Here is a 13,988-nt window from a genome sequence, read left to right as displayed (position 1 = left end):
TATTTGTTCATCATCTATGAATCCTAATCCTTATGCTAATATTCCTCCTTATTTTGTTTTGGGTTTTGAGGCCCATTCCGTTGCTTGTGAGAAAGCGTTGATGCTACCCGAAAAGGCATCGGTACCAGTTTTGGACTGCACATTATTCTCTTTTTTGGTTTATTTGCTTTTGGGGGGCATACAAAAATCACTAGATTTAAAGCAAGCTGACGCATGGCAAATTTGAAGGACTGGTTTGATTGCTTTTTGAATGCCCATGGCAACGAGCTAACAGAACTCATTGTGGTGATCATGTGGATGATTTCGAAAAGCAGGAACCAGTCTTTATTCTCAGGCAAAGCTAGAGATGCAACTCAGGTGGGTGATTACGCTAAGGCATTCTTGCAAGAGTACTGGCATATCCATAAGAGGCAAGCATCTCGTCATTATAAGGAGCACACCAAGTGGGTAGCACCTGATGAGGGTTATCTAAAACTTAACGTGGACGGAGCTTTCGATGCAGACACAGCTGGTGTCGGTGTGGTGGTGAGGAATCACTTGGGTCAAGTGGAGGCTGCAATGGCTTCAAGGGTTGAAGGAGCATGCAGTGTTGAACACGTAGAATGCGTGGCTTTTCTCACAGCTTTGGAGTTTGCAAGAGACTTTGGCATCTCGCACTTCTTACTCGAAGGGGACGCTCTAAATATTGTACAGAAGATTAACAGCAGGGAACCCGACTTGTCGTTGACAGGCAACCTAATCCATGGCATAAGATCATACTTTTGATTTTGTCAAAGTCAGTCATGTAAGGAGGACCAATAACGTCCCCGCACATATCATGTCAAAGATAGCGTTAACTCTTGAGGGAAGTAGCATCTGGTTTGTAAATTTCCCCAAACCTGTTGTGGATGCTGCTTTTGTTGACTTGCAATGAATGGGGTTCGCTTTTTCAAAAAAAAAAAAAAAAACCAAGCTGACGCAAAGACAGAACACTCATTCTCGGGTGGCCTGGAGGTCTTTACTTCTTAGCAGCGGGCCTCTGTGGGGTGTTCTATCCCACATCAGTTTAGGGAAGGGTTGGGGTTTGGATAGTTAAGCTCTTTGAACGCCTTCAAAAGTTGTCGGCTTTTGAAAGTTATTTGGGGATTTAATTTATCTGCAAAAAGTCTGAGTTTCTCAAAATTGAAAAAGACGCAAAGAGGAAGTAACTGCGAATCAAAGAATAAAGGATATTGGATTTGGAAAGTTGTGGGGGGTGGGATAGCAGCATAAATAACCACTGGGCTAATGGGTCAGTGGCCACCCTCTTTGGGTGGGTTGTAGGTGAGGGTTTAAATCTCACCTGCAGTCTAAGGGTTGTGCCAGAGTATTTTCTTGATCTAGTTGGGTCTGTATACTCGCTAATCCCTACAATAGCCTCCTTAGGGAGAGCATAAATGAAAAATGAACATAGGGAGCGAGAAAAGAAAGGGTTAATCTTAATCATAGCAAGTGCTGCTAAGGTTTGGTGGGTTTTACAGTTTATTTCCTAACATTTTTGTTTTAATCACTTAGCAAGCAAATGGACACTCAAAATATTGCAATTGATGAAAATACCCCTCATTTTAATCATTAACATTTTTGACCAAAATGGTACTCTTCATGTTCTAAAAAAAAAATCGACACTTAAAAGTTTTCTAACATCTTTTGAGCATTCATCACATCAGAAAAATTTATTTCTATCATCAGCAACATTTGCAGCTAAAATAGAGAAAAAAAAAAGTCCTAAAATTTTTCAAATTCATTTCTTTACTCTTCCTTTAAAGGCTATTATTCATCATACCACATAAAAGAACCAATCCAAGAAACTGTGGATGCAGTAAAATACCATCCTTAAGAAAATCTTGGATGCCAAAAATTTTTGAAAGGTTTGATTTTTACGATAGACTAATTACTCTTTTATACTTTTTAAAAAAAAAATAATTTGTGCTATATCTAACTCGAACATGTGGGTGCTTATGTTCGTTCGTCATTTTTTTTATGGATAGTATTGTCTTTTTGGTGTCAATTGTTAGCATCATTAGATCTTTGCTTTGATTATCAGTTAAGGGTATAAAGTGAGAAAATAAAACGTTAGGGTGTAAACTGCAAAACACACCAAACCTTAAGGGCACTACTTTTGATTAACCCGAAAAGAAATTCTAATTTTTGCTTTTGGGCGATCATCCGCTCGCTCGCTCGCTGCCGCCCGGCCTTTGCCCTTTAAAGCAGCATCAGCAGCAGCAGCACTTTCCTCGACATTGCCCCGACTCCATACCCAATCCCCACTTCTTCCTTTGCCCAAAACCCAACCTTTCTCTCATCAAGCATCGTATCATACCTGGAAATTTTTGGTGTTAGGTTCTTTTTTTTCCAGCATTCAACTGGAATATTAAGCCTGGCATCAGCCGGGTTCCCAGTTCACCAGGCGTTGAGTTTATTATAGTTTTGTGCACCGCTAGAGTGTTTTTTTTTCTTGGGAATTTGATTTTTCCGATATGGGTGGTGGGGATCACGGCAACGCCAAATCCGACATTTCACTCCCCGGAATCTTTGCTAGCAGCGCCTTCGCCGCCTGCGTCGCCGAGGTAGATTGATACATCTCTCTCTCTCTTCCAACACACAATTTCCTCCGCCATCATTATTCAACTTCTTTTCTTTTCATCAAGTCACCTCCCCTTCCTTTTCTTTACTTTTTTCTTCCCCCCTCGCCCCCTTTTTATATTCAGCATATAAGCCACCTCCTCCTCGTTACTTGCGTACAAATTCTGCTAGTTTTTATGTAATCTCCTTAAGTTACTAGCATTGGATTTACATATGTACCTACCATCTCAACATCCCGCCAAAAAAATTCTGTTCAATTTGCCAACGAGATTATTGTATTAGGCACCTCCTGCAATCCTGGTCTTGAATTTTTCTCACTTCTTACTTCATACGTGCTACTTTTGTTTTTCAAGCATTTAATTGCTGGAGATATTTGATTTAACGAAAAAAAAATATGAAACAGTGGGTTTTGCTCGATTGCGCTATGACATGAAAAAGGGAAAAAAATGTTTTGTGATCTGCTGTGTTTTGATTACTACTGCCACTTGCTTCCTTTAAGTTTTCAAATATTCTTAAATCAAGATTCATGTCTCCGTCTTTAGTTGGTGTTTTCACTTGTACTTCAAGGACTTCATAGTCCGTATTGGCGAATTGAGAATCGGCTTCTTTCACTCTTCTTCTTCCCAACCTCCATTTGGTGGCAACGGCTCTTTCGGACATAAGAAGATTGTTCAAAGGTTAATCAGCGTCTATCTATAAGTCCAGATCTTTGTTACTTTACTTTTTCTTCAACAACCAAAGTTCATCCTACATAACATTTTGATATTACCTATGTTTTTAATGTCATATAGACGGGGCTTTGGTTAATTGGCTTGGGTAGCCTCTTAGTGTGCGATTCTGAAATTGATCTTGCCTTCCCAAATTTGGCTCTGTTAATTTTTACTATTTTTTAATGCTTATTTATCTGCTCAACTGTGATTCGATCCTTTTTCATTACTTTCGACCTGTTTCTGCGAATCTGGATGCACTTCTCCTCAACGTGCAGGTGTGTACTCTGCCTTTGGACACAGCTAAGGTCAGGCTGCAGCTTCAAAAGAAGGCTGTTGAAGGGGATGGACTGGCTTTGCCTAAATACAGAGGCTTGTTGGGTACGGTGGGGACCATTGCTAGAGAGGAAGGTATGTCTGCGTTGTGGAAAGGAGTTGTGCCAGGACTACATCGTCAATGCCTGTTTGGAGGTCTCAGGATTGGATTGTATGAACCTGTACGTTAGTATAATACTTTTGTTGGTAATCTAGTGTAAGCTATGTTTCTGGTGTGATTGGGTCCTGATCTTCATCCCTTATTCGTAAACTGTGCAGGTTAAGAACTTTTATGTAGGCAAGGATCATGTGGGGGATGTGCCTTTATCAAAGAAAATACTTGCTGCTCTCACAACCGGTGAGCAAATCTTCTGTAACACATTGACATAATTTTCATTATCCTCGTGCTCAATTGTGGTTTAATAGATTTTAGAAATAGTGAGACAGAAACTAGAAAAATTTTAGCCTATAAGGTTAGAATCTGCATAACAAACCGGATTTGCATCATGCTATCTTGTTTCATCATTTTTATGGACTAGGATAGTATTTATTTTTAATCTGCTGGCTCTGGATTCCTTAACTCACTTCCCATATTAAACAGGTGCTTTCGGTATTATGGTTGCAAATCCCACAGATCTTGTTAAAGTACGACTCCAAGCTGAGGGTAAGTTGCCACCTGGTGTGCCAAGGCGTTATACAGGAGCATTAGATGCTTATTCAAAAATAGCGAGACAGGTGACTCTTCTCATCCTTCGCCTTCTTGAAAAAGATGAGTCCTTCAAACAATTTGATTTACTTTTCCTCAACTTTTATTGCTAAAATTTAGGAAGGAATTGCAGCCCTCTGGACCGGACTTGGGCCCAATGTTGCACGAAATGCCATCATTAATGCTGCTGAACTAGCCAGTTATGATCAAGTGAAGCAGGTTTGGTCGGTCATGATCGGAAACTTTGTCTGACCTCTCTCTCGGTCAATCTGAAGTTACAATTTATCGTATTTCTTAATTCACTCTTTAATTTCTACCCAGACAATTCTGAAGATCCCTGGGTTCACAGATAATGTTCTCACTCATCTTTTGGCTGGTCTCGGAGCTGGTTTCTTTGCAGTCTGCATTGGTTCTCCAGTTGATGTGGTATGTATTCTCTCTGACATCTTTTGTTTCTGCATTTGTGGATATGTTCTCACTCATCGAAATTGTTGGTGAGCTCATGGATGCCTCGTTTGTCTGCTTGATATCAGTATTGGTAGTTCTCTCTCAGTGCTTGGTTGAGTGGATTTCCATCATTTTTTCATGATGGTTTTATACTGATTGTTTGTTGTTTGCTTCATGCACTGTGGAGTTCACATGCTGAAGATAAAAGATACGGCTCTATTAGGAAAGTAAAAGAAAATTACGTAGCTCTCTTGTTTGTTTACAAAGTAACGCAATCTAGAAGATATGCTTTCTGGTTATTTGATTTGACTTTCCTGTTGAAGTCACTCATATTTCTTGGGCAGTTCTGAATTATTAAGATAGAACTTTTTTGCTTCATGGTGATTGGTGAATTTGTTAAAACAAGGATATACGCTTGTTTTTATTAGTTTGTTTTTAAATTTTTTTCAAATATTTTAAGGAAGGACCAGGAGGGGGAGGGGATTGATGTATAAATATCTTCAAAATTCATGTAATCCACTGGCTTTATACTTCCAGGGGAAAGTGAATTTCAGAATACGACTTTCTTTAGCTGATGCGCTGCCTTAGTGATAATACATTCCTGTAAATCTGGTCATGCTGACGACAAAATCTTGAGCTTTTCTTCATAGCTGTTTCTTAGTATATTTTTATTTTTTGAGGCCATGAGCACATCGATCCCAATAGACAGGATTGTGGCAGTTTCTCGCAGGCTATTCCAATAGATAGGATTGTGGCAATTTCTTGCAGACTATTGTTATTAGCATTTCTAGTGATAAATGCAATGAGGAAGTTAAACAAATTAAATTGCTGTTTTGCAGGTAAAGTCCAGAATGATGGGAGATTCCGCATACAAGAATACGCTTGACTGTTTTGTCCAGACTTTGAAGAATGACGTGAGTTCATTTTCTCCTGCATTCTGATTGTTCAGATCCCTTTTTAGTGCTTCTGTTTCACCTTGTGAAAGATAATTCTGGACCACAAGCATTCTTTGTTCTTTTGGAACCCCTTTTCCTCCACTATTCAGGCACATTCATGCCAGTTGAATAAAGGTGTCCACTGTTATTCACCCTGCATTAAGATTTGTTTATCCGTTGTTCTTGATTCCTAACATCATAGATAAATTACGTGGCAAGCTTTAAAATGAGCTTTCAACTTGGTTGCAGGGACCTCTTGCTTTCTACAAAGGCTTTATCCCCAATTTTGGGCGGCTAGGATCATGGAATGTGATCATGTTTCTGACTTTAGAGCAGGTAAGAGGTGGAATTCAGATTTTTACGTCTTGATTCTTCTTAGTTTAATATCATTCATACATTTTTAGTTTTTCAATTCTAATTAAAATTGTTGCCTAGTATTTACATAAGAACATATTTGGATTGCGGTTTTGCTCTTTTCTTTTCTTTTCTTTTCTTTCTTCTTATATATGCATTAAGACATGATAACTGTGAAAGGTTCCTTTAACCCTGTTACTCTCTTTCTCGCAAGCATATGAGAGAGAGAGAGAGAGTCAACAAGATATGATCAGCATTTTATATATAGGTTTTATCTCTCTTGACGCAGGCTAAGAAGTTTGTGAGAAGTATAGAGTCATCTTGATTTTGAAGGATGGGGTGTCAACCAAAACTGCGACGATCCTATCTTCGGACATTCTTGTTAAACATGGAAGCTTTGCGTTGGAGGGAAATAAGAACCCCAACTTCTTGTTGTTGATCTGGGTTCTGAAACCTAATAATAAGATCATGAGAACAGTTGAAATTGGAGAGAGGACTCGACTAAAATGTCGATCTTCAATATGTAATCACAGCACAGCGTCCATTATTTTGCTCTAAGTTCCACATACATTGGTAGTATCCCTTATCTGACATTTATTTGAGGTTCCAAATCATTCCGTGTAGAAATGGAAAAAAGATCTGCTCTCACAGAGTCCGCACAAATTTTGTCCCCGGTATTAACGAGCATTTTAACTTGTGCATTAGCACGGATTGTTTTTATATTAGTATTAGTTGTGAGTTTATACAAAAATAAATATTTTTAAAAAATAAAATAAGATTTTACATATTTATTTTAGCAAATTAATGTATTTAAATGTTCAAATATTATGTCATCTTTAATTTAATTATTAAATTTTTCTACGATTAAAAATCTAAAACTATATGTCTGTGTTCGCCTATATGCCAAAGATGCAAAAATATATTTTCTTCATGAACGGATATTACGTTTCCAGTAATTATATAAAGTTGTTAGAAGAGAGAGGATAATTATAATAAAATATAATTCAAATTTATTAAAAATGATGTTGTTAAGAGAGAAATTATGAAAAGAATTGGTTGGAGAAGAGTTAAATATAAATAGAGGTAAAATCAAGTATTCAAATGACTCATCAAATCTTTTCCCACTAGACAAGTCACCTAAGAGTGGGAAAATAAGTAATTAAATTAAAAATACACACACACACACACACAGAGATTTACCGTTAAGCTACTTATTGTCATCACCTTACAAGAAGCAAACTCAAGATTTGCGAAAGAGTTTTAAAATCTTTCTCAAAAAGAGTTTTAAAATCTTTCTTATATTAAAAGGGACTGAATTTAATCACAAAAAGGGTAAGAGATTGAACTTATCAACGATTTTCCCTCATAAAAAAAACTTATCAATGATTTTAATAACTAATATATTTTCAGTAGCAGTTGAAATTGAATTTCTTTGTTTGTATCTTTATTAAGGATGAGTCTTCAAATGCAATTGAGGAGACTAAGGGTCTGTTTGGAAGTGAGTTTTTTGACCAAATTTTTTATCTACTAGTTTTTTAACAACTTTTGCTACAGAAATCCCAAAAAACTTCTCAAAACTTTTTACCTACACACTTCAAAAATACACAAAAAAAACTTTCCCTTCAAACTTTTTTTCTTTTTCCTTCCCCACCCAACCCACCACATCCTCCGCCGCTGGCCACCACCTCTACCACCACTTCCGGCGCCAGTTACTATTCCGGAGACCAGTTCCGCCCATACAAATTTTTTTTTCTTTCCCTCCCTCCTCGCCCCTTCCCCTCTGCCTCCCCTGCCCTTTTCCCCCTCTCCATTTCAGACGGTTTTTAAATCCTTCATTTTCAAATACAAAAAATGAACATAGAACCCCAAGAACCGAACAACCAAAATCATAGCCCAAAAAAGACAAAAAAAAAAAGGGAAAAAAAGTCTAGAATAGAGGAATTTGACATCAAATTCAACGTAATGGTTTCCTTATTCAACTGGATGCAGAAGAGCAAATCCTCCGCGACGAAGCGTCCCAAGTTCCGCAAATTCCTTGATGCTTTTTGCCGGAAATCAGGGGACTATTTCAGCGCTGTCCGCGAGGTGACGGGAAGGAAGGGGTCGCGCTAGGGAAAAGACAGGAGGTGGCAGGGGAGGGGGTCGTGCAGGAGAGGTGGCGGGAGAAGCTGGGGAAAGGGCAGAGAGGGTGGCGGGGGGAGGGGGAGTGGCGGGAGAAGCTAGGGAAAAGACAGGGGGTGGCAGGGGGAGGGGGTCACGCTGGCAAAGAAAAGTACAGGGGGTGGCGGTAGCAGAGGGGGAAGGGGCACAGGGGGTGGCGGGCGTGAGTGCTGCTGGGAGGTAACGGGGAGGAAAGAAAGAAAGAAGAAGAAGAAAAAGGAAGAAGAAGAAGAAGAGAGAAAAGAAAAGAAAAAGGAAAGAAAGAAAAAGAAAGAGAAAGAGAAAAAGAAAGAAAAAAAAAAGAAAAGGAAAAAAGTTTTTCACTCTACAAAAACTTCTACAAAATTTTGAACCTTACAAAAAAAATTTTCACCTTATAAAAAATTTTACAAAATTTTTTCAAAAACTTCTACAGTGCACTACAGTAAAGTTTTAAACAAACTCCCAAAAAATTCAAGTTTCAAACAGGCCCTAAGTCATCCATTGCACTTTCACGAGTTTTGGTGGGATTTACAGTACTCTCGCATATTCTACTTGTTTCTTTTTTTTGGGGGGGGGGGATAATTTTAGCAACCTCCGCTAAGATTTGAAAAATTACACTACCTCCCATAAGTTCACCATTTTGGTAACAAAAACTATTTAATGATCAAAATTTTGAATAAATTGCCCAAAATGCTCTCATGAAATTATGAAATTTATATTACCTTTTTATAAAATTCTTTAAAAAAAACATGAAACATGTACAAATTTTGAAACCTACTTTCAACCCTTTTATCTACTATTTTAAATCTTTCATATTATTACATCTCAAATGTGTACCATTATTGCTATGACTACCAACACAATCAATTTCTAGATTCTAAAATCTCAATCTAAGTTAAACAAAAAATCAACACTGTTAAACTCAAAAAATTTCAATAATTGCATTAATATAATACCCTATCTCTCAAATATTAGAGTGCCAATACCAGTCTTGTCCTTTTTAAACCTTCATATTACGTCTCTTTCTATTCATTTTCAAATCCTTCAAACAAAGCTAAAATTAATTTATAATATATTAAAATTGTGTTTAGGACATAATTGATTATTTCACGAATGAATCTTATTTTTGTTTTCATTGAATGTCTAATTATGTGATGCATTCATATGCACAAGATTAGGAGCGAATTGTTTAATTGCATGAAAAATATTAATACTTTAAGATTATTATGATCATTTTATAGGGTTAAGGGAAGTGGGTGTAATATTAAAGACCTTAAAGGTACTAAGTGAAATTGTTAAAATTCTTCAGGGAAGTTTCTGAAATTATCCCATTTTTTTGGGGTTAAATTGTCTGATATGTTCACAAATTGTTGGAACTTGCAATTGGTTAGTATAAAACTGCGGAGGGGGCGAGCTATTTTATTAATTGGTAATGTCAAAAGGCGTGGCGACCTTTTTCCCCAAAAAAAAAAAAAAAAAAAAAACGCGTGGCGAGCAATCCCGTAGTTTAGGGGAAAACATTTGGGCTCATATAAGGCCCATGGTACAGCGGACAAAAATTGCAAATACCACAAAATCTGGGGGAAGCCGCTGAAAAAATTGAATCTTTCGTTTTGGCCCTCTGGGAGAGGGGTTAATCGTCCATCAGGCTCCGCCGTACGTCGGTAGACCACATGCAGAAACCCAAGAGGACAACAGCGGCGTCGATTTGCAGTCTCTCCTTCATCCTCGTTTTCTTTGGTAGGTGATTTCCTTATTTACGATAAAAAGACGGTGATGCCGTTGGCCACTACCAAAGACCCCCATTCTGCTGCTTTAAAGCTTCTTTTTTTTTTTTTTTTTTTTTCCCCATCAGATCAAAAGCCGGTACCCCTAGACTTTAATCGTATGCTCCCTTTTTTCAGCCAACTAGTAATTTTGAGTTGGCGACGGAATTATATATTTCAGAGGTGGCTTCTTCAGTGAAGGAGTATGGTTTAAACCAATGCACACACGTACACACATAATTTATTTATTTACTTGGTTTTATGCTGTTTTCAGTTGCTTAGGCGGTGTCATTAGGGTTTAGAATTCAAACTTTTCTTTGATCGTTTAGAATTCAAACTTAATTGCTAAGCTCTCTTGATTTCGTGGAGGCTCTTTGGTGGATGACTTCCATGTTTTTCCCCTTTCTTTGTTCATATTTCTTGGATGTAGATAGCCTTCCTATTTGTTTGCAAATTATTACAGTGTCTGAGTAACGAAAGTGATTTGTCTTTGCCAACTTAAGATTTCCATTCATTTGCTGATTTACAATTTTTATCCTTGCAGTTCCCCCCCCCCCCCCCCCCCCCCCCCCCTTTTTGGTTGAGAGTTCAATCCAAAATGGGACTTCTTTTAAACATCGAACTCTGTTCCTTCCTTTTTCCACTTTTTTAACGGATTAGAAAGCAATGTTTAAGCCCTTCTTAGTCATATTTTCGTTGCAGTTGGTCCTCTGATTATTCCCTAGGAAATCAGTACTCCTTTCTGGTGTTTGTATCATCTGTGTGCACCATCTTCAAATGTTTTCAAGTGGTTAGATGATCTTATCAGATTTTATTTGTATTTTTCAATGTCAGTTTCTGATTCAGACATGTCAATAGTGTAAACGAATTTCAAGGCAATTAGTGGTTGTTTCAGAAACATTCATGTTTTTTGTCATGCGTCTTCTGCCAAAACTTATGATTCCCTAATTTGTTTATGGATTTGTTTCCATAATGTACGGTACTCAGTCTTTTTTGGCATGACAAACATGCTAAAGTTTCTACATTTGTTTCCATAATCTGATAATCTGTATCCCAAATCTCAATTGGTTAATCTGTTCACTTGACTTATTTGCATCATGGCTTTAAAGCCCCGTTTTGGTACCTTCACATGGTTTTGGACATAGATATGACAACGACGATATATTTGATTGAGTTGAATGAAATTCTATTAGGAATTGTTCAGTTTTTATGCTTCATTTATTTTGTGTAGCCACTTTCACTGCTCTAATATATAGTACTTGAGTATTAAAATATGTCTTCTGTCTATGTTTCAACCCCTGAAATTCTTTTTGTATGCCCTACACTTTTGATTGGCTTTATTCTTGTGAATTTACTTTTTTGTGCATCTCCTTCATGGTTTCTGTCTATTCCAAATTATATGCATACCTTTCGCTTGACTGATTTTCTTGATGGCTGCAGGTTCAGGAAAGACTTCATTTTTCTATTGATTGCTTGTACAACAGAAGCATCTTTCCTAAAAGATGCTTCAGATCCGCCTTAGGAAGCCATCCAGTGAAGCTGGAGGTTTGAAGCCCTTGCCTGCTGACACAGTGACAGTTGCATGCCCTGATCACCTTGTCTTAGCGGATCTCCCTGTAGCAAAGTGCCTTGGTTCACCTGCTGCAACTGCCCTTGTCAAGATTGTTGGTCGTAGGTCCCGTCGCCAACTTGGTGAAAGAGTTCATTTTTGTGTACATTGTGACTTACCCATCGCTGTCTATGGGCGTCTGGTGTGTATTCAGTACATTTTTCCTCCATCTCTACTGTTCTAGTTCCTTCATTTAAAAAAAAAAAAAATTTTCCTTATGAGTTTGCACCACACTTCAGAAGACAATTTAATTGGAAACAAGCAGAATGTTTTATCAACTTTATTGCGTTTTTCCAATTTATGCAATCCTAAGTTCTCCTTTGTGCACTATAAATGTTCAAGGAATGATTAAGGATTCATGTTGCATTGTCTAACTTGAGTAAGTAAAGCTCATGTCATATACAGCTGTTTACAGCTGTCTGTGAGCTGAATGGAATGATTTTTGTTTGTGTTTCTTAGCTTCAGTTTTATTCATTTACTACTTCATGTTCTTGCAGAGCCCTTGTGACCATGTCTTCTGTCTGGATTGCGCCAGGAGTGATTCTTTTTGCTTCATGTAAGTTTCATAGTAAATCCTTTTTGAATTATTATCTCAGAACTGATTTGGGAGATGATTACAGAATCAGCCTGACTATGTTATGTTAATCATATGGCTGTTTACATTGGGAGCGATGTGTGAGATGAATATATAGGGGGAGTATGTGTCCCCCCCCCCCCTCTCTCCCTCCTCCTCCAAATTTTTTTTTTTTTTTTGTGTCTGTCAGAACATGGAATCCCAATTTATAGCGTATTCTATGATATCATCAAATTTTCCTTGTCAAATGTTTGATTATGTGATCAGGCTCTAGAATTTCAGAGAAGAGACTATTTTCTCAACCATTTCCATCCGTTGTTTTTTTTTTTTGTTTTCACTGTGCTTGATGGAACAAGTTAAAGGTGGCTATTGTACAATCTCTGTTTCTGAATTTTACACTGCGGTACAGATGTGACGAACGGATTCAGAAGATTCAGACAATTAAGTTGATGGAAGGAATCTTCATTTGTGCTGCCCCTCACTGTCTCAAGTCTTTCCTCAAGAAGTCTGATTTTGAGTCACATATCCTTGAGACTCATGGTGACCTTCTGCATCCCAATGCAGAAAAAGAAGGAAATGATTCAGAGGCAGCAAGTATGAGAAAATCTACAGCCTCAGATTCTACAGTTCAAGCCCCACCGAGGCCAATGTTTTCTATGCACTCAAATTCCCAGGTTCATGATCGTGAAGCTCATCGTCCACAATTAAGAGACCAATCAATTTCTAGGCCTTTCATGCAGCCAAAAGTAATGCCATCTTTTCCTGGGCAAATTCAGAACCATTCCTCAGAGCAACTTCTTGATAATAATGCGCCTCCAGGCTTTGACAGGCTTGGTTCACAGAACCGCTTTACTCAGCAGGCTTTTGATTCACCTGGTGGCATACGGCAAGATTCAAGTCAGATTCCAGAAAAGCAGCAAGGAATAAGAGCAGAGTCTCCGTTTCCTGAATATCCGATGCAAGCCCTTCAATCCCCTGGCTTTGCTGGACCAGTGAATCTGAATCCAGGTTTAGTTCCCCCTCAGTTTGTTTATCCCCATTTTATGCCTGATGGAGCTCAACCATTTTATGGTGCACCATATGACATGGCAAGGCCAGAGTCAACGCCAGAAGTTGGATCAGAACAAGGGCCATTGTTAGGCTTTCCACCAGGTCCTGCTGGTAGCATAAATTTTGCGGAAAGCTATCCTCGGCCCTGGAGTTTGGGACCTGGTGTTGGGAATTTTGAAACATCTCCCACGGGTCCAGGGAGTGTCGAGGGCTTCATGAATAATACTGCATCAGATCCTCAAGGAAGGCCTGCAATTCTCCAAGGGGATTATGGACGGAATCCAGCAGCTTTACTTTCAAACCTACCACTACATCCTTCCACGAACAAAGGGATGGAAAGCGGGCAAAGTGGAACATCTATGGACGCTCGGGACGGGAAGGGCATATTAGCACAGCCACCTCTTCCCCTCCCACCACCACCTCCTTTTCCTCCACATTTGGCTCAGATTAAACGAGGCAAGTTCTACTCCAATGAGACAAACAATGATGGACAAGGCTTTGGTTGGCCAAATGAAAAGCGTGACAGTTTTGTTAGTAATCAGGAGTAGTAAATTTGTTACTTTTTTCAACTGGATGTTTTTTTTTTCAAACTATCATGAACTTTGCGTTGCATCTTACCAGATGGATGATAGTAGTGATGGTTTCTTGAAAATGGATTGAAAAGGCTATTCAAAGTGACTTTTAAAGCAATGTCTTGAATATTTCTGTGAAGAATGAAAGGGGACCAACTATACTTTTTACTTTATTTTCCTTAATTTTTTTTAGAATTGGAATGCAGTTGC

General features: G+C 38.3%; 3 protein-coding genes across 3 annotated transcripts; all 3 read left to right on the top strand.

Annotated features, from left to right (window-relative positions):
• Positions 1-213: 213 nt before the first annotated feature.
• Positions 214-765, top strand: LOC140008118 (uncharacterized). The gene has a single exon (XM_072051703.1). It carries the CDS (start codon positions 214-216, stop codon positions 763-765), a length of 552 nt encoding a protein of 183 aa, XP_071907804.1.
• A 1,463-nt stretch (positions 766-2,228) lies between these two features.
• Positions 2,229-6,728, top strand: LOC113693979 (mitochondrial uncoupling protein 1). The gene is made up of 9 exons (XM_027212799.2): positions 2,229-2,585; positions 3,587-3,805; positions 3,903-3,981; positions 4,225-4,358; positions 4,450-4,548; positions 4,651-4,755; positions 5,616-5,690; positions 5,961-6,047; positions 6,355-6,728. The coding sequence occupies exons 1-9, from the start codon at positions 2,496-2,498 to the stop codon at positions 6,388-6,390; spliced, it is 924 nt and encodes a 307-aa protein (XP_027068600.1). The 5' UTR covers positions 2,229-2,495; the 3' UTR covers positions 6,391-6,728.
• Positions 6,729-9,808: 3,080 nt separating this feature from the next.
• On the top strand, positions 9,809-13,896 carry LOC113693907 (E3 ubiquitin-protein ligase HAKAI homolog). Its single transcript, XM_027212680.2, has 4 exons — positions 9,809-9,947; positions 11,414-11,724; positions 12,080-12,138; positions 12,566-13,896. The coding sequence occupies exons 2-4, from the start codon at positions 11,476-11,478 to the stop codon at positions 13,752-13,754; spliced, it is 1,497 nt and encodes a 498-aa protein (XP_027068481.1). The 5' UTR covers positions 9,809-9,947; positions 11,414-11,475; the 3' UTR covers positions 13,755-13,896.
• Positions 13,897-13,988: the final 92 nt, after the last annotated feature.

The sequence above is a fragment of the Coffea arabica genome, chromosome 6c (assembly GCF_036785885.1).
Source record: "Coffea arabica cultivar ET-39 chromosome 6c, Coffea Arabica ET-39 HiFi, whole genome shotgun sequence".
Classification (NCBI taxonomy): Eukaryota; Viridiplantae; Streptophyta; class Magnoliopsida; order Gentianales; family Rubiaceae; genus Coffea; species Coffea arabica.
The sequence above is the reverse complement of the archived record's forward strand: the minus strand, read 5'-3'. Positions and strand labels throughout refer to the sequence as shown.

Bases quoted from the DNA above. Each gene is read 5' to 3' on its own strand.
- LOC140008118 (XM_072051703.1), top strand. From the start codon at position 214: ATGGCAAATTTGAAGGACTGGTTTGATTGCTTTTTGAATGCCCATGGC.
- LOC113693979 (XM_027212799.2), top strand. From the start codon at position 2,496: ATGGGTGGTGGGGATCACGGCAACGCCAAATCCGACATTTCACTCCCC. The intron at 3,982-4,224 runs GTGAGCAAATCT...CATATTAAACAG, and splicing joins ACTTGCTGCTCTCACAACCG to GTGCTTTCGGTATTATGGTT. The intron at 5,691-5,960 runs GTGAGTTCATTT...ACTTGGTTGCAG, and splicing joins TCCAGACTTTGAAGAATGAC to GGACCTCTTGCTTTCTACAA.
- LOC113693907 (XM_027212680.2), top strand. From the start codon at position 11,476: ATGCTTCAGATCCGCCTTAGGAAGCCATCCAGTGAAGCTGGAGGTTTG. The intron at 11,725-12,079 runs GTGTGTATTCAG...ATGTTCTTGCAG, and splicing joins TCGCTGTCTATGGGCGTCTG to AGCCCTTGTGACCATGTCTT. The intron at 12,139-12,565 runs GTAAGTTTCATA...ACTGCGGTACAG, and splicing joins AGTGATTCTTTTTGCTTCAT to ATGTGACGAACGGATTCAGA.